At 46.2% G+C, this 20,119-nt stretch overlaps 1 protein-coding gene across 2 annotated transcripts in view; it reads left to right on the top strand.

Moving 5' to 3' along the window:
• RAD51C (RAD51 paralog C) overlaps positions 1–14,983 on the top strand; it is an 84,395-nt gene extending 69,412 nt beyond the window's left edge. For both annotated transcript variants that reach the window (XM_083173972.1, XM_083173971.1), the window contains 2 exons: positions 544–604; positions 14,744–14,983. In XM_083173972.1, the coding sequence (XP_083030098.1) occupies positions 544–604; positions 14,744–14,854 (172 nt within the window). In that variant the 3' untranslated portion in view covers positions 14,855–14,983. The remainder of the gene's footprint in view (positions 1–543; positions 605–14,743) is intronic.
• Positions 14,984–20,119: the final 5,136 nt, after the last annotated feature.

The raw sequence follows: 20,119 nt of genomic DNA, 5'->3' as shown, positions 1-20,119 counted from the left end.
ATCGCATGGGTTTTAACCCTTGCAATCCTGATGCGTGCTCCCGTATCGCAGCCAGAAAGTCTTGGCTGCATAGACTATATAGTGCAGATCTGCACTATATAGTCAAAATTGTATGCAGATAGCATGCGCCGTGCGATGCGAGTCCCGATGCAATCTGATCGTATCGCAAGCCAAAATCGATAGTGTGTACACACCATTACCCTGTTTTAATGCAGACTTTTATTTTTAAAATCAGATAACTTGGGCACAAGTCAATGAGGGGTAGATGTATGAAACATTGATAAGGGAAGAGAAGTGATACAGTGCCCGGTACTTTATCACGGCCAATCCGCTCTTAACTGTCCCTTTTAAACCCATTCTGTAACTTAACAGTCAGGAGCTGATTGGCTGGTGACAAAGTAGCAGGCACTTTATCACTTCTCCTCCCTTATCACTGCTTCATACACCTACCCCTGAGTCCACTACATCCAATGTAGTATATACTAAAGTTGCATCTGTTGTTAACTATTCATATAAAACGTTTGATTTTTTTATATTTTACAGGTTTGCAACACTATACAAGTCACCAAGTCAGAGAGAGGCCACAGTACAGTTTAATATTACGGTAACTATTATTCTGTACAACATATGATACGCATATATGTATGTGTGTGTGTTATCAATCTTTATATTAAATTATTGTATTAAAGTGGTGGACATAAATAGTTCTTGCCAAGTGCAGGAAGGAAGCACACAGAGTACTTCAGATAATTCATTTCAGCCCATAAAAGTGGGTTACATAAAATGTGGATATTATTCAAAATCTCAATAAGGTAGGTCAGAGTCAATCAGTACAACAAGTGGAGGCTTTGTAGGTAAGTAAATTCAGGTTTGCTGTCCATGGCTGAGCTTATCTGTGAGGCATCTTGAAGATGCAGCTCTGGATGCTGGGCTAATTGGTGCTGGGATTCAGCCTTCGCAATCACAGCACTTCATACATCTGGGTTTAAGTGTAAAGATACCGAGGCTAACAGGACTCTAGAATTAAACCCTTTGCCTGAGTGTGTTTTATTCATTCAGTGGTTAGATAGACTATTAATCTTGCCCCTACTAAAAAGTTTTACTTTCTTCCTGTCAATTAACCTACTTTATACTTAAGGACCTTAAGTTTTGTTCCATAGGTATATGTTGGAGTCCGTTTTCCAGAGGGCCATCCACAGCTTCTCAGGGAGGTAGCTGTGAGAGTAGCTGACATGGTTAGCTAGGCATCGGTGATGGACAGGATGCTTACCAGGATTCCTGTAATTGGAGAATGCTTCTCTGGGACCAGTGGTTCAGCTGCGACCCAACATTTTATTTAGTGCACTTGATAAATGCATTATACATGCTTCTCTGGAATGGGATCAGCTGCTACCTTGAATTTTATAGAATACACTTGATAAATGTCACAGCAAAGCTGATTGGCTGCCGTGGGTAATTTCTCCACTGCTTAATAAATTTTCCCCTAAGTCTTTTAGCAGAATGCAAAGTCCATTGAATGCTTTCTATACTACAATGTGCTTAGGTGTCCTTCAGGAATGAAGTATAACTTCTGTCCATAATAGCTATATAGAGCGTATGTGTTTCTGTTCTATCAAGACTTAATAGAGGTTGCTTCTGTCTTAAATGCATACACGATGCTTAACGGTCACTTGTATCAGGTTAGGTGTTAAACTTATCCCTTAGAAAATGTATGGGTATGTATTATCTCTGGGTTTGTACAGGGTGTGGTCAGTTTTTCCAAAAATTACATATGGTTCTGATACCAGCCATTTAGCATAGAGCTGGTTTGAGGCTTATACTTTATGGAGATGCTGGTTCCTATAGGCGGGAGAAGGACAAGCTGGTAGAAGCAATAAATAAAGTTTGATAAAGATCACACACATACACATCACCTGTGGTGAAACACCTTTCTTATCTCTAGAGGGGCGGGGCCACGGCGAAGTGGGAGTGAGACGCTAGGTGTGTGAGCTCCCCAGCAGGGAATAAATCCTGTTCTACACAGCGCCGTATGCAGACACCTCTTACCGGCATCAGTATCAGAGAGGCGGGCATAGATTGACGGAGAGAAGCGACGTGCCAGCGGCGTCCGGAACTCCCTGATCAGCGCTGGTGTCCATACCGCTCACGCCTGCACCAAGCCACAGACACCTCTTCCCGGCGTCAGTATCAGAGAGGCAGGCATAGAGTGACGGAGAGAAGCCACATGCCGGCGGCGTCCGGAACTCCTTGACCAGCGCGGGTGTCCGTACCGCTGACGCCCGCACCAAGCCACAGACCTCAACCCCGGACAGATCCCCCTGAGTCTGGCTGCTGTGTGGATGCGGTCAGCCGGCAAAAGCTATGAAAGTAGATACAACACGCTGCACACAGGATCCGGGTTGGAGCTGACACAGGAAAGCGTTTGGAGTACCTAGTCACCCTGATGGATCACGCGGCTGGGAGCTGTTCTGTATGAAGCAGGGGATTCCCCCCACCTTTTTGGAAGCACAAAGCCTGCACTAAAAAGCCCTCCTGGACTGACCAGTCGAGACAAGACACGCTGATGGGTGCAGTATACCACTGATTAATTTGCCTGTTTTTCCCTATGTACAGTATGTTCTAGATATCAGTCATAACAGTGTTGGAGGTTTGGATTGAGAATACTGTTTGTGGTCTGGGTGCTCCCACAGGGCTGCAAAAGTACGGGAAACTGAGAAACTCTATTGCCAGCTAAAAACAAGCAGTCCACCAGTGAAATCTATAAGGCTAGATTAAATTAAGACATAAGCCAAAACTGTAGTATAAGCCTAAAAGAATTCTGTTTAACCCCGGAGGGCCAGGTGAGCACGATCATTAATTGTAGGCCCGGGGAATCTCTTTGGCATACGGCATCCATCTTAACCCCTTGCTGCCTCTCTTGCACCCTGTGTAAATATCTGGAAGCTGTATTACAAAGCAAGCAGGCACTAAGTGGGAGATTGGTGCAAGTTCCTGCAGCTGGGCCCCTCGGTACAACGGGCCCTGGAAGGTGGCCCCCATTGGAAACACCAACCCAGGAGTGAGCGGACCGGTGTGGCAGTGGTGAGGCCTATTAGGTCAAACTAAACAAGTTAAATAAACTGAGGGTTACCAGATCCGAGGACAGTAAAACCCAGCAGACACTGTGCGGGACTAACAAATTGAGATAAAGGTGTATACCGCACACCTTTCCCTTTTTCCTCTTTTTTTTTTTTTTTCTCTTTTTTTTTTTCTTCCACTATTCTTTTTTGGCTGGTGTGACTTCTGGTGCATAGCAATATGGGTAAAACTGGCAATGCCACGGCCGCTGCTTGGCTTGAGAAATAGCCAGATCCCAGGCGGGTAACTCCTCACAGACCACAACCCCTCATGCCACCCCAACGAAATCCAAAACCTCTGAAGAAACAAATGACCCAACGATTCAGCAGGTCCTGGACGCTATTACCAACTCGGAACAGCGACTCTCCGGGCAAATTAAAGATCTCCAAACGGAGATTCAGTCCCTAAAATCTGTTATCAGTTTGATTACAACACGCATAGATGAAGTTGAAAAGCGTATATCATGCCTGGAAGATACTAACACACAATGGTTGAACAAAATGAATTACTGTACCCAGCATGCCTCTGAATTGCAAGCTAAACTTGTAGAGATGGTGGGAAGGCTTAGGCGTAATAATTTAAGGTTTGTGGGCCTACCAGAACACTCCGAGGGGCAAGATCCCCAAAAATTTGTGTAAAACTGGTTAAGAGACCCTGTGGGAAAGACCGCATTTACAGCCCAATTCGTGGCAGAAAGGGCACATAGAGTCCCCCCTAGACCTTTACCTCCGGGAGCGCCACCGCGAACATTCATTGTGAAATTCTTAAGTTATGTGGACAGAGACATTGTGCTGCGCTCAATCCGAGCTAATGGTCCTTTGATGTACAACGGAAACAAGATCTCAGTGTACCCAGATTTTGCACTTGAAGTTTGGAGATCTAAAGAAAAAATTGCGGGACTTGGACATAAGCTACTCCATGATATTCCCCTCCAAACTAAGAGTGGTGGATAACAACACAACACATTTTTTTTTCAACTCCCATTGAGGCAGCTCAGTGGTTGGAAGCAAAACCTCTGGGTCCTAGGTGCAAGGCGCCGGTGTAGAAATATCCAGTACGATAAAAAATATGATAATTGTAACCTGCTGGGGCGTTCCCCCACCCGTTCAGGGGTGGCCCTTTTTTCATTTTTCGTCAGCCTCTATAGCATGATGACTCTTTTTTTTTTTTTTTTTTTTCATTTTTTTTTTTTTCATGTTGTTGATATTGAGCACTTTATGTGTTTTTAATTTTGACATATTTTTCTTATTCTGTTTTCATTTTTTGGGGGGGGGGGGTGGGTGGGGTACAGGTATGCCTACAGGGAATGGGTATACAGGGTGGGGGGAGGGAGGGATCCGCTTGGTAGAAAGAGAAACAGAAAATACCTTTTTATTGTGGGGACAACATACTACTGTGTGATGTTTAAAAAATTTGATAGTGCATTTAGATATAAAAAGTGTTAAATAACAGATGGTTAAGTTGTTAGCATGGAATATAAGGGGACTTAATAATAAGATCAAACGATCTCTGGTGCTGAATCAGCTTCGCTCCTATGGGGTGGATATTGCCTGTCTCTCTGAGACCCACCTTACAGGAGGGAAGCTTTTGGCCTTGAAACAGTGATGGGTAGGTTGGGCATATCATGCCCCCTTCACAACAGCATCTAGAGGGGTTTCAGTCCTTATAAGGAAAACATTAGCTTTTGTTTGTAACCGGGTGGAGACTGACCCAGGAGGCAGATGCATCTTCTTGGACTGTATCATAAATTCTCTACCGTTGGTGATACTGGCAGTATATATCCCCCCTCCCTTCTCGTATGAAACACTGGTAAGGGCTGTGGCCTTTGCTGCACGCAATCCTTCCGCAGACGTGGTGTGTGCATGGGATTTCAACAACATTCTTGACCTGGCACTTGATAGATGGAGAGGAGGTTCCGCCACTGGATCAGCATCGTGCACCCCCTTCTCAGGTTTCATACGGGATATAGGATGGCGAGATATTTGGCGTGAACGCAACCCTAAAGCTTCTCAATTCTCATGTTTATCTATGTCATATCAAACTTTCTCCAGAATAGACTTAATCTTGGCATCCCAGTCTTTTCTCTCGCTTGTTAAAAATATAGAATACAGACCCCGGGGTATATCCGACCATTCCCCCATAATATTGGAATTCTCGGATAAACTCGTAAGGGGCCAAGGGTTCTGGAAACTTAACCCAGCTTGGTTATATTATTTGGGCCAGGAGGATAACATGGTAAAACTTTGGAGTGAATTTTGGTAGGCAAATCAGGGCTCGGCAGCGGCTGCTGCTGCTGAGTGGGATGCGTTCAAGGGGTATATGCGAGGGGTATTTCGTAAACAAATAGCAGAAGTCACTCGGGCCAAGAATCGACACATAGGAGAAATGCCTGGAGCTAGAGTCAGAATATATTCAGGACAAAGTAGAAGCAGCAAAAATTGTGGCAACAGGCGCAAAAAAATAGGATTTATGGTCTTACCTTGATAAATCCCTTTCTTTGAGTCCATAGGGGGCACAGGAGTTCACGCTGGGTATGAGAGGTGAGGTAGCAGAACGTGCACCAAAGGGTTACAAAATTGTACCCAGCATGCTCCCTGCCTCCCTTCTCCCTCATAACCCGCCCCCTGACCCTGGGTCACCAGTTTTGTTAGCAAGCCCAAGGTAGGAGCAGAGCCAGAGAAGAAGGAAGAGCAAACGCACACCCACATAGCATACAGGCCCTAAAGCCATGGAACTTTCCTACATAGGAAGCCCCGCTACCAGGTGCGTCTGGGAGGGCGTCCTGTGCCCCCTATGGACTCAAAGAAAGGGATTTATCAAGGTAAGACCATAAATCCTATTTTCTTTTTCGTCCACTAGGGGGCACAGGAGTTCACGCTGGGACGTCCTAAAGCTGTCCCCTCACAGGTGGGGGACGCTCCTGGACTGCGGAAAGCACATGTCTACCAAACTGTGCATTAGCCGATGCAAAGGTATCAAATGCATAAAACTTGATAAAGGTCTGGGAAGAGGACCAAGTAGCCACCTTACAGAGCTGTTCAGCCGAGGCGCCTCGATTAGCGGCCCAGGATGTACCCACAGACCTGGTAGAATGTGCAGTAATCCCCTCCGGGGGAGTAATCAGTGCGGAAAGATATGCTTGGCGAACCACTGATCTGAGTCATCTCGCCAAGGACTGTTTGGAAGCGGGCCAGCCCCTCTTATTGGCCCCATAAAGCATAAACAGTGAACCCGACTTACAAGTTGACTTAGTCCTGCGAAGATAAATCTGCAACGCACGGACTACATCAAGAGAAGCTTCAGCTTCAGAAGAACCTGGAAAAAAAGGCACCACTATTTCCTGGTTAAGGTGAAACTCAGACACCACCTTTGGAAGAAAATCCAGTTTGGTACAAAGAACCGCCCTGTCCGGGTGAAATACCAGAAAAGACGGTTTCCATGATAATGCACTCATGTCAGACCCCCTTCGTGCTGAGGAAATAGCCAACAAGAAGCCACCTTCCAGGATAGCCATTTCAGATCCACCTCCTCCAGAGGCTCGAAAGGAGACGATTGAAGTGCCCGGAAAACCTCTAAAGAGGGACACCTCAACAGCCAGCCCGTCAAAGCCAGGCGACTTAAGTCCGGGTGTCGGAATGGCCCCTGTGAAATTAGGTCTGGACGCAGAGGTAGACTCAGAGGAGAGGCTACCAACAGGTTCCATAGATCCGCGTACAAACCTCGACGGGGCCAATCTGGGGCCACTAGGATCATCATTCCTCCCTCCTTCCTGAACTTCCACAGAAGGTGAAGTAGGAGTTGAAACAGGGGGAATGCTTACACTATCTTGCCGACTTAAAAAGTCTGCCTCAAAATTGAGAACCCCTGGGATGAAGACTGCAGAGATTGCAGAAATCTGCTTCTCCGCCCACCTGAATATCTTGGAGACTTCTTTCATCGCTCCTTTGCTGCGTGTCCCGCCCTGCCTGTTGATAAAGGCCACGGGCGTGGTGCTGTCGGACCGGATCTTTACAGGGCACCCTCGGATGAGGGACCCCAACCTCTGAAGAGCCAGAAGGATTGCTCTCAATTCCAGGAGATTGATCGGAAGGCGACTCTCCTGAGCCGTCCAGCGACCCTGAAAGGATTGAGAATTGCAAACCGCTCCTTAGCCCCGTAGGCTGGCATCCGTGGTAAGCAAGACTCAGGTTGGAATCCAAAACGGGCGGCCCTGAGACAAGTTGTCTGTCTTTAACCACCATGTGAGAGACAGGCGAACCTTCGGGGGCAGTGTGATCAATTGACTCTTTAGACGAGTATGATCTCCTGTCCACTGGCTGAGAGTGTAAAGCCGAAGTGGGCGCGAGTGAAACTGTGTATACTCTACCATGTCGAAGACACCACCATACACTTGTGTACTGAGACCCTTCTGTGACATATAAGGGAATGAATCTTCCTCTCAAGGGAGTGGATCTTATCCTCTGGAAGATATACTCTCTACAACCGAGTGCCCAGCCGAGCTCCCAAGTGAAGTGTCCTTTGGGAAGGAGTAAGAAACGATTTCTTCCAGCTTATCCTCCAACCGTGAGATAACAGAAGTGTAATCACGACCTGCAAATGACTCCGTAGTAGGTCTGGGGACTTTGCCAAAATCAGTGGGCCGTCCAGGTATGGAATCATCCAAACCCCCAGCCGGTGCAGGTGTGCAGCCCTGACCGCCATCACCTTGGTGAACACCCTGGGAGCCGTAGATAGACCAAAAGGTAGCGCCCTGAACTGGAAGTGTTCGCCCCGAAGTGCTGATGTTCCTGTCGGATGTGGATGTGAAGTATATCTAGCGAGGCCATGAAGTCCCCTGGCTCGAGTGAGAGAATGATCGAACGCAGGGACTCCATGCGAAACTTCGGCACTCGCAGAAAAATAGTGAGCAACTTCAGATTCAGGATAGGACGGTGAGAACCATCCAGTTTGTCAATCAAGAATAGGGTGGAGAAGAACCCCTGACCCCTCTGCTCCTGAGGAACTGGAACAATGACGTTCCAGTCCAAAAGAGAGCAGATGGAAAGGTGTAGCACTTGCTGTTTCGCTGGGTCCTTTGGAAGACCCATGCAAAAATAACACTGAGGAGGGGGGAACCGGAATGTCAGGGCATAGCCCCTGGAGACCACCTCCCTGACTGGTAGCCCAGGGCTGCTTGGTGCAGGGCTTGGCTCCCTTAGTGGATGAGGAAAATCTAGAGGAAGGACTAGTGCCGTCGGACAAACCTCTCTCCACCTTGCCCGCCCACTCAGACACTGCCTTGGCCACCCATGACGCGGCAAGCATGGTACACCTAATGGCCCCTGCCTGTGAAAAAGCAGTCCTGGGGAAATTCTCAGAGGGGTCCTTCAAAGATGAAGAATCCAAAATGGGCAGTACTGAAGTGCGAGCTAATCGCGCAACATGATCATCCGCCAGGGGAGGATTTTCCCACTTAGCCCTCTCTGTGGGAGGAACAGGTTAAAAAGTAGTAAGTCGCTTGGAAAGCTGGAACCTTCTAAACGGTTGAGACCACGCAGTCTCCAATAAATCCTCCATGAGGGCCAAAGGCGGGAGCTGGGCCGATACTTTCTTAAGACGCTTAAAAAGCAGGTCTTTACTTTTAGGGTCAGGAGCCTCATCCTCCATCTGGAGGACTGCCTTAACCTCCTGCATCAGAGACTCTACCTCCGCTGAGGACAAAGTGTCATCGGCCCCTGCGGATTCCGCCACTGAAGAGTAAGAACTCCCCTCTGAGCTGGCATCCGAATCGGAACGCAGAGAACCCGCATCGGGACTCTGCTGCCTACACTGCCTCCTGGAATCCCAGCCCGCCCGAGTAGCCGTCAACCCCTGCACAGATTGTGCAAAGGATTGCCACCAAGGGGGCTCTACATAAGCAGGAGCTGCCCCAACACTGGTGCTGGCCCCTGCCACAGGGGGCATGGGCACAGGGGGCAGGGGCGCAGGAGGTACCTGAGTCAAGGTCGAAGCCCAGGCCGGTTCCTGCTGTGAAGGCGGCAGAAGATCTGCTTCAAGGGCCAAACACCTGGAACAGATATCCTCCTCCTGCCGAGAGAGTATGTCCACACATACCCTACAGGTACGCTGCATCGGAGATGGAGTCTCCTTGCTAGGTTTCGCCTTAGGCATACTGTCCATGAAAAAAGACAAAAAACACCAGCAGTTACAACACTGACACCCAAGCAACACACTTGCAGCCTTACCCACAAAGCTTTAGCCAAGCCATTTGGTATGGGCAGATAAACTCAACAATTCAGCAAGCTGAAAAGGAGACACCGTATATGCAAAGCCAATACTATGAATGGTGACAGTGTTTCAAACTTTCATCTCTTCCAATGATATTGGAAGGAAGACAGCAGCAGAGCCCAACAATCCAGCCAGCCACAGGAGAGGATAAATACCACAAACACCAGGCTCCAGAAGCAGGGTGTGGGGGAGAATCCCAGCAGCCTCCATCTCTAAACCCAGCAAGTGCCAGAATGGCTGCTGATTAGGACCTTAATGAGGAGCTGGGACACCTGGGGCAATTTTTTTTTTTTTGGGGATTGTGGGAGGAAACCGAAGTACCCGGAGGAAACCCACTCAAGTACGGGGAGAATATACAAACTCCGCACAGTTAGGGCCATGGTGGGAATCGAACCCAGGACCTCAGTGCTGTGAGGCAGTAATGCTAACCATTACACCCTCCGTACTCCTACAGCACCTGGTGTTCCTATGTGGTCACCCACTCAAGTACTAACCAGGCCCAATATACAGCATTAGCTGTAGATCCCAGGCTGTCTTTAAGCTTCCAATGATATTGGAAAGAAGACATCAGCAGAGCTCAACAATCCAGCCAGCAGCAGGAGAGGAGAAATACTACACACACACCAGGCTTCCAGGAGCAGGGTGTGGGGGAGAATCCCAGCAGCCTCCGTCTCTAAACCCAGCAAGTGCCAGAATGGCTGCTGATTAGGACCTTAACGAGGAGCTGGGACACCTGGGGCAATCAGAGAGCAAGCCTCAGCACGTCCCCAGGGGTGGGGGAGGGACTAACCTACAGCACCTGGTGTTCCTATGTGGTCTCCCACTCAAGTACTAACCAGGCCCAATATACAACATTTCCAATGTGTATGGCTGTAGGTTCCCAGGCTGTCTAACCTCCCCCTCAGGCATCAACCCCCGGGACATAGCCTGAATAATTGTCCCTGGTGATCTAGTGGAAAGGTGGAGCAGTCCAGACCCCCACTGCCTGCCCCCCCGCTGACTCCCATACAAACGGGGGGGATTGCTGCTAGACGCGGCTCCCTGCAAGCAGGGAACCGCCGCTTACCTGCCCGGGGACGGAGTGCAGCATGCGGGAGCCTCCGAGAGAGGGTCCCGCGACGGAAGTCCCCAGCCCAGTCGCCAGCGCTGCTGTCGCCGCCGCCGAGTGATGGAGCTGTGCTGCCGGTGATTCACTAAAAGAGCACCCGCCGCAGCAGCAGCTCTAACCCATGGCTGTTCTAACAGCCGCGATAATGGTGCTGCTCTCTCCTTGGCACCAAAGAAAAAACTGGTGACCCAGGGTCAGGGGGCGGGTTATGAGGGAGAAGGGAGGCAGGGAGCATGCTGGGTACAATTTTGTAACCCTTTGGTGCACGCTCTGCTACCTCACCTCTCATACCCAGCGTGAACTCCTGTGCCCCCTAGTGGACGAAAAAGAAATATGGCAGGTTGCCATACGGGAAGAGCATACTAAACTGCTGTTGCACCAGTCCTGTAAAGCATACCAATCAGCCGATAAAACTGGCCGTTATATGGCCTATTTGGCCAAGGCAGAGGGACCCCCCCTTTGTATAGGACCCATTACAGACACCCAGGGCCAGCTTGATATGACACTCCTCAGTTAGGGGGGATGTTTTGCGAATACTTCCAGGAATTATACACCTCAGAGCTTCTCGGCACACCAGAGAAGATCCAGCTACAGTTAGAAAGATGTAAGTTACCTAGCCCCTGGGTTGGACGGGATTCCTGCAGAGGTTTTTAAAAAATATAGTGACACCATTGCCCCACAATACCATCATACTTTAACGCGCTGTTTTGAGGAAGATGAGATCCCAGCATCCATGGTGGAATCAAAAATAATAGTCCTCTTAAAACCAGGGAAGGACTCAACTAAGCTAGATTCATACCGCCCCATTTCCCTTTTATCTAATGAGGCTAACATTTTAGCAAATATTCTGGCCAATAGGCTTAAAAAACACATTTCCAAAATAGTCCATCCTAATCAGGCTGGCTTTATGCCGGGCAAATCAACCTCGACGTAGGCTATTTAACCACCTTCAGTTACCCCTTGAACCAGAAAGCCAACCGGCGGTAGTATCTTTAGATGCTACCAAAGCTTTCAACGTGGTGGAAGGGCCATACTTATGGGCCACCTTGAAGGCATTTGGATTAGGGGTTAACTTCATTAAGTGGATACAACTTTTATATAAATGCCCCACTGCTAGGAGTAGATGGACCTCACCTCCATTTAAGCTCTCTAGAGGTATGAGACAGGGGTGCCCCCTCTCCCCCCTTCTATTTGCACTTTCAATAGAACCTCTAGCATGCAGATTGAAAACCCTAACGGACATCCGCGGGCTGTGCGTTGCCAAGGGTACAGATGTGGTATCATTATACGCAGATGATGTTTTAATTTATCTTTTTGACTACAGGATTTCACTACCAGTGGTCATAAAACTGATCTCTGACTTTGGCAAGCTCTCTAGCTTAAAAATAAACTGGAATAAATCACACATCATGTACCTTGGCAACGCGTCGTCCCAAACACTGCCTCCCCCGGTTCCACTAGCCTGGACATCTAAGTTTAAATACCTAGGGATACAAATAATGCGTAACTCAGAGGACTTTATCCATCATAACATTCTTCCAATGCTGAGCAAAATGGAAACAAAATTTAAATCTTGGGGTAAACTCCCGTTGTCAGTCACGGGTAGGATTAACTTAATTAAAATGGTGGTGCTCCCGCAGGTGTACCTGATCCAACAATCGCCAATCCCTCTGGCAAAAAAACTTTTTAGGAAACTTAATAGTAGTATCTCGTCCTTCATTTGGCATAACACCCGACCGAAGGTCCAATTGAACAAACTTATGCTGGATAGGGGGGCAGGTGGACTGGGACTGCCAGACTTCCACGTATATTATCTGTCTGCCCAACTAGCTTTATTACGGCCCTGGATGGAGGAGACGGAAGACAGTGATATTGCCCATGCACTAGTTGAAGTAGCCTCTCCAAGAAGCTACCCTATAAATAGAATACTACAAACTAACATCCTACCTTTTGGATCCACCTTTGGTTAAGAAAGCCTTAAAAATTTGGCAGGAAGCCAAAAGAATGATGAACACCCAGTCCCTTGATCCAACGCACCCAATTGATGACCCTATGACATTTAGAGAGTCAAGTATGACTCAGGTCAGAGAAGCCTGGAATAGATATTCCATAATAACTCTCGGTCAAATATACCTTCCCGGCCGTATTAAAACTTTTGCCGAACTAAAGGCTGAATTCGGACTGCCCAAATCATATCCTTATCGTTTTTTACAGTTAAAAACATCATGGGCAGCCCGATTTCAAGACAGCCCTCCGCTGTTAGGAGAATCCCAGATTAAGAGAATAATAAGAGTAGGAGGTCCTAAAAAATTGGTTAGTAGAATTTATAAATGTATTAATCGGGATAAGGGACTAGTAAGTATGGAGACATTGAGGAATAAGTGGGTCCAGGACATGGGGCCAATAGAGTAGGACGACTGGCGTTTTGCAGTCTCGAATATTGCTAGAGCCACCAATGCACTGAGGGTGCAACAGGTGCAATACTTTTATCTTACACAGAGCTTATATGTCCACAACTCGTATGGAAAAATTTAACGGATGCATAACCACACTCTGCCCCAAATGTAACTAGGAAGAGGGCACTTTCTACCATCTTTTATGGCAGTGCCAGGTGCTGACTGCATTTTGGACAGAGGTAATTCAAACTATAGTGGATTCAGGCATTCCCCGGTCTGTATTGTCAGCCAGTGGCTGCCTGCTAAACATTCTGGACCTTGGCCAGCTTGAGCCAGGGGACCGACATTATGTCACCAATCTTTGTGCTTTAGCAAAAGTAATAATTGCCAGAAGTTGGATGGCGAAGGAAGGCCCTAAAGTAGCCTGCTGGAAAGCGTTAACAATCTATACAGTTAAACATGAAAAATTCTTATATAAAAGCCACAATTCGATGCATAAATATTACAAAATATGGCACCGTTGGTTAGATCTTTTTCCCATAAGTTAAATATATGCAAACCCAACACTATTACACAAACTAAACAACAACTAAAATTAAATAAAATAAAATAAAAATTAAAAAAAAAAATAAAATCAGGAATAACAAAAAAGTGTAACACCTACCGTGAAAAAGTCGCTTTACAGACGAAATCTAACACTAAATGTAATTCCACACTAAGGATAGCACTATGATAAGCACTTTCACTACAATAAATAAGTCCCTTAGAGAGGGAACATAGCATTAAATAAAACTATGCACTATTAATTAAATTAGGACACACAGTCGCAAAATAAAACACAGAATCGCACAGTTAAGAAGGGGTGTAGACCCCAGTGGGTTGGGCAGATAATAATTTAGGTAAGGAAAGCGGCTAAATAAGGCGAAACTATTATAGCCTAGTAGATCAGCCAAGGCAAAGGCAACCAGGTAGGAAAATTAAAGAATTATAGTCAAATCCCGGGTCTCCACTAAGGAACTCCTCAATTTTAGCTCCACCAAGCGAGGGAGGGGGGGATGCGGGGTGCGGGATTGTGTATATTTTGTTGTAATAATTTGAACGGCAAATGTAAACAGTTATTAATAATTTTGTATGTATGGCCCCATAGCGGGCAATTTTATGCTGAAATATGCAAAAATGCAAATAAAGAATATATATAATAAAAAAATTAATAATTAATAAAGTTTGATAGAACAGGCATATTAATTGCCAATGATTAACTGCTGTATGTTGTCTGCCAAACCCAGTGAAAATAAAGGCAGCTGTTGTTGCAAGAGGATTATTATGAGTCACCTAGAAAATATCTGTCAAAGTTTTTTTTTTATAATGCTTCTTTCCTAAGTGGACATCTTTTATATAGGTATATAAATACTTATATCCTGAATAAGTAAATTGTGTTGTTTTATGCTGTCTGTTATTTTGCATACGCCAGGCCTTTTCCTGGGTAGCACACAGGTCTGAATATGGCAGATTGATTGTGTTCGACTACACATTAGTCTTTGTGCATATTTACGTCACTGACCCAGTTTTCCATCTTGCACCTACCCAATGCTAAGTGCAAGATATATAAATTAAATGGGAATTCCATTCAGCATACACACAGATATAGTGTACATCTGTGTATGTCCATTGGACAGATATAGAGAAATGTATGGGATCTGCCCAACCTAGAATGGCCCAGAGTTAAGCAAAGACGCCTATGTTAGATACAGCACATGCTCAGTGTTCTAAAACTTGAAATCTGCATTCAGACTTACTTGAGACTCAGAATTGTGCCCTATAATCAGAATTGTATTTGATTTTGGATGTCTTACAGTATCAAGGGTTCCGTGACATTCAAGCTGCTGAAGTTAAAGACCACTCACCCAAATTTGAGATAAATCGACGTAAACGCCTTCGCGAAGATGATACAGAATGCCAGCCCTAAAGAAATAACTGGATTTCAACAAGAACATGATGTGTATATTTTGTAATATAAAACTGTAAATTGTATTTATATTTTGAAGTGCCCATCCAAGGCCTCTTTTTTTTAGAATAAAGATGATGTTGACTTCTACAGTGCTATATATTCCTCTCATCCTTGTTTGAAGCTATGTGATGTTAAACACTATGGGAGTTCTATTGAAGATGGTATGTTGATTCTACTTATTTATTTAGCACCTTCTAGAATATAACCAATAGAATCTGATTGGTTGTCCATAGCAACATCCCATCTTCAATAGAATTCCCATCTTGGTAAATATACCCCTAAGCACACACAGCTATGTATCTCATGCTTTCTACAAAAATCTAAAAACCAAACACTTTTTTTTTTTATTTGAAGCTGTAAATATGGGCTTAATCAAAAATATCTATTTAATCCCAAACACTTTTGTGATCAAGGATCCAGATTTACTTGACATCTAACAAAAAAAGTATGTTATTCATATGCAGCAGTATTTTCTTAATCATAATTATCTATGTAGTAACAGTTTAAATATAAAGGCAAATCATACTGAATATGTTAAGAAGGACAGAAAAGAGTGCCTTTTCTTGGTGCACCTAGAGAAATAATACTTAGTAAAACATCACTTTTATTGAGTTCATTTAAAATAGTTGCGAAGATATAAAAAGGACTGGACAACACGTAAGACAACAAATAGTGATTTTTAACCCCTTCCCGACCAGGCCTTTTTTGTTAATTTTTTTTTTTTTTCCTCCTTGCGTTCAAATAAGCGTAACTTTTTTAATTTTCCGGCTATATAGACACATGAGGGCTTTTTTTTTGCGGGACAAGTTGTACTTTTTAATGGTACCATTTACTATACCGTATAATATTCTGGGGAATCAGGAAATAATTCAATGTGGGGTAAAAAAAAAAAAAACCGCCATTCCACAATTTTGCGCTGGTTATGGTTTTTTTGGAGTTCATAGTTCGTTTAAAATGATGGGTTATCTGGTACTCTTTACTTAGAAGGGCGCCCATCTCGGGCATCTCGGGGATTGAATGCACTAAAAAATCGGGTGCGATCAACCGACGAGATGCCCGAGATTTCCCATAGGGAACAATGTTAAATGTCTCAATTGACCCGATTTTCCTGTTCAATGCCTCAATTGACCCAATTTTTCCATAGGAAACAATGTTAAATGGGCCACAGAGGCCAAATAGGCACCCTGAAGTGAATAATGGCCACCCGAATTGTTAACGCCACCCCATGATCAACGTCAACCCGAAGCGTGGCGAGCGCAGCGAGCCCGCGAGGGGCTGCGGTACGCGTCCTATGACCTTTTCATACCCCCACTATCCACGTCGGCGTGGAGTTGAGAATAGAAAGTGTGGCGAGCGCAGCGAGCCCCGCGAGGGGACGCGGATACCTTCACAGGTATCCGCGTCCCCTCGCGGGCTTCACAGCTGTCCGCGGGGCTCGCTGCGCTCGCCACGCTTCGGGCTCGGTGGCTCGCTGCGCTCGCCACACTTTCTATTCTCAACTCCACGCCGACGTGGATAGTGGGGGTATGAAAAGGTCGTAGGACGCGTACCGCCGCCCCTCGCGGGCTCGCTGCGCTCGCCACGCATCGGGTTGACGTTGATCGTGGGGTGGCGTTAACAATTCGGGTGGCCATTATACACTTCAGGGTGCCTATTTGGCCTCTGTGGCCCATTTAACATTGTTTCCTATGGAAAAATCGGGTCAATTGAGGCATTGAACAGGAAAATTGGGTCAATTGAGACATTTAACATTGTTCCCTATGGGAAATCTCGGGCATCTCGTCGGTTGATCGCACCCGATTTTTTAGTGCATTCAATCCCCGAGATGCCCGAGATTTTTTACTAACGATGCCCACGATCAAAATCGTGGGCGCCCTTCTAAGTAAAGAGTACCGGTTATCTTTATTCTATGGGTCGTTACGATTCTGGTGATACCAAACTTATATAGTTTTCGTTATGTTTTACCACTAAAAAAAAAAATAGCAACTTTTACGTTTTTTCGAATTTGCGTCGCGTCGCCATGTTCTGCGGCTTATAACTTTTTTATTTTTCCACCTACGGACCTGGGTGAGGGCTCATTTTTTGCGGGCTGAAGTGTACTTTTTAATTAATACCATTATGGGATATGGGCGACTTTCTGATCTCTTTTAGTTATTTTTTTTTGGGTAGGCGATGCGACCAAAAAACGTAGTTTTGGCGTTGGGAATTATTTTCCGTTTACGCCTTTAACCGTGTGGGATAACTAATGTTATATTTTAATAGATCGGACTTTTAGGAACGCGGCGATACCAAATATGTTTATATTTTTATTTTTTATTTATTTTTATTTGTGAAATGGGGAAAGGGGGGTGATTTGAACTTTTAATATTTTTTTATTTTTTTTTATTTTTAAACTTATTTTTTTTTTTTTTTTTTTTTTACTTTTACTACAAGGCCCCCTAGTGTACTTGACTACTAGGTTCAGCCATAGAGCTTTATGGCTGAACATAGTGATTTTCAGCACTTTCTATTACATCCTGCCTCAGGCAGGATGTAATAGGAATACTGACACGGCCAGCACAGGGGTCTACATTAGACCCCTGGCTACCATGGCAACCGATCGGCACCCTCCGATCTCGCCGCGGGGGGCCCCGATCGGCGCCGGAGTGGGGCGCCCCCCCTCCGATCAGCTATTTAAGCACTGCGGGCACTTTGCCCGCGGTGCTTAAAGGGTTAAACGGCCACGATCGGCGAACTCGCCGCTCGTGGCCGTGAGAGCAGGTACCTGGCTGTAATATACAGCCATTACCTGCTCTCTTTCAAGCCAGCTCACTCCGTGAGCTGGCTTGATTCCCCCGCAACCGACATATGACGTAAATGTACGTCATATGTCGGGAAGGGGTTAAAAAGGATAAGAATCCTCACCTAGCGGGACCCCACTACCCGTTATCACCGTTATTATTTATAATAGATATAGTGTGGCACGGAAGACTTGTTTATATTACCAAAGTCATGTAATGTGGATAAGTCAGGTTTGTAACTTTATCATATACAATGTATCACAATAGTCCTGAGGCTCACTTAGTGCAGCCACCAGCACGCGCTTGAACACAGATGTGATGCCGTTTCAGCGCTGCTGTTAGGCTTGCTGGAGCCAGTAGTTCCACAACCTGCGTTCCAACCGCAGAGCTGAGTCTGAGGTGTGCCTGTGTGCACTCCCTCGCTCATGTGGATCTAGAACAGGCAGGGACACACACGGCTCTGGCGCCAGAGACCGTGTCAGTGTACTGATTGGGGACCGTGTCCAACGGAAACCCCAATGTAGCCAACAACAAATATATATACAGTTTGTAAGTGGGGAGGGGAAAGTGGGGTATTAGACACACTAGGTGTGTAGTTAGTCGAGCGTACGCTTTCGCAAAAAAGCTTCCTCAGGACCAGCTTCCTCAGGACCATTCATACTGAATATGCTCTGTAGTTTCAAAGTCTCCATTTTGTAGCTGAGGGTCAGGGCTTTCCAACGAGCCCAGCCCCTTGTCGCTAGCCCCCCGGGAACCAGAGATACCGCCAGGCAAACCTGAAACGTTGTCCCCATAGGATAACATGGGACCCGCTAATTCCGACCTCCACCCGGCTCCAACGGCTGTCAGTTCCCACTCCGGCATTACAGAAGCTCGAGGTTGATCTCCGTCGAACCCAAATCGCTGGGCCTTCAATCTGATACCTGGTCCATATGGGTTCATTGGTTCTAGAGATATTGTGGGTAAACCAAATTTTTTTTTCATTTCTAAAATGTAATTTCATGGCTGTTCATGTTGTTTGAGGTCAGAATTCTCTGGAACCAAACGGCCCAGGTTCACGGGACCAAAATCATTCGAAGCCTACATTTAAATGGGTCAGTTGGTTCCGAAGATATAGCTGTTTGTTTAAAGGGGGCGGCGGTGGTTTTCTCTCCCCCTCACACCAGAAAATGCAGGGATTAGGCTGGTGTAAAAGGGGCCAGTCCGAGAATGTCCTTGCATGATCCTGGGATCATATTCCCGGGTAAGTCCCTGCATTTTCTGGTGTGAAAGGGGTATTCTTTCAAATAGCCGGGACATGCAGTGCTCTGAATACAGCCGGGCAGCCCCCTACTCTCTGCCCGGCTGTCAATCAGTGCCAGATTAAGCCTTCGGGGGGCCCGGGGCACTTTAGACAGGGGGACCCCCTTGCACTTGTCATTACTGGCCACAAATTGCATGAGAGAATATTATACTGTCAAAACACAGAGTAAAGACAGTATAAACTTGGTCAATGGGTAACTGCTTACTCTGTAGGACTGTAGGAGACCTCACAGTGTCAGTGCCTCTGATTAAAAACCCTCCCATGACTAGGCTGCTGCTGCTGCTGTCCTCCATAGGCCTGAGAAGCATGTAATGAGCTCCACCAATCAGAGCTCAGCATAAACCTCTCAGCCTCTGCCTTCTTGTACAAAGTGTCATGGGACTTAGTCAACTCCCAGTAATGCACTGCACACTTGTGCAGTCAGTGTGCCTTGGCTCCCGATGCTCAGTACCATTAATCAATGTCACATTGGCAGATAGGTGAAGCTGCAGCACTTCCCCACTCCCATGCACAAAACCTTTAGCTAAAAAAAATAATAATAATGTTTTTGTTAAAAATACATGCCAACCACAGGGGGCCCCTAGCTAGAGAGGGCCCAAGGGTACTGACCCCTTTTGCCCCTGCTTTATTCTGGCCCTGCTGTCAATGGCTGTCATTTCTGCCCCGCGGTGGCTATCCCCCAGTTACCGCGAGCATGTAATCCCACATGGCAATGAGCATGGAACCCCTGGCAATGAGCATGGAACCCCTGGCAATGAGCATCGAACCCCTGGCAATGAACATGTAGGTAAGCAACACTTATGTAGCATCATTTTTAATAGGCCTTATGGTGTTTGGCATAATACCTAATGGACATTATGGTGTGTGGCTTAACATGTAATGGGCATTATGGTGTCAATTTTTAATGCGCGCCAAATGCCCCTGTTTATGGAGCATATTGTGCATTTTTGCTCAATCTGTTTGGTATAGTGCAGGCATGTCCAAACTATGGCCCTCCAGCTGTTGTGAAACTACAAGTCCCACCATGCATTTCCACAGTTTTGCTATTAGGGAATGCTAAAACTATGTCAAGGCATGCTGGGACGTGTAGTTTCACAACAGCAGGAGGGCCACTGTTTGGACATGCCTGGTATAGTGTGC

This window comes from Crinia signifera, chromosome 2 (genome assembly GCF_055691185.1).
Source record: "Crinia signifera chromosome 2, ASM5569118v1, whole genome shotgun sequence".
Lineage (NCBI taxonomy): Eukaryota > Metazoa > Chordata > Amphibia > Anura > Myobatrachidae > Crinia > Crinia signifera.
Note: the sequence above shows the minus strand (reverse complement) of the source record. Positions and strands in the feature narration are given on the sequence as shown.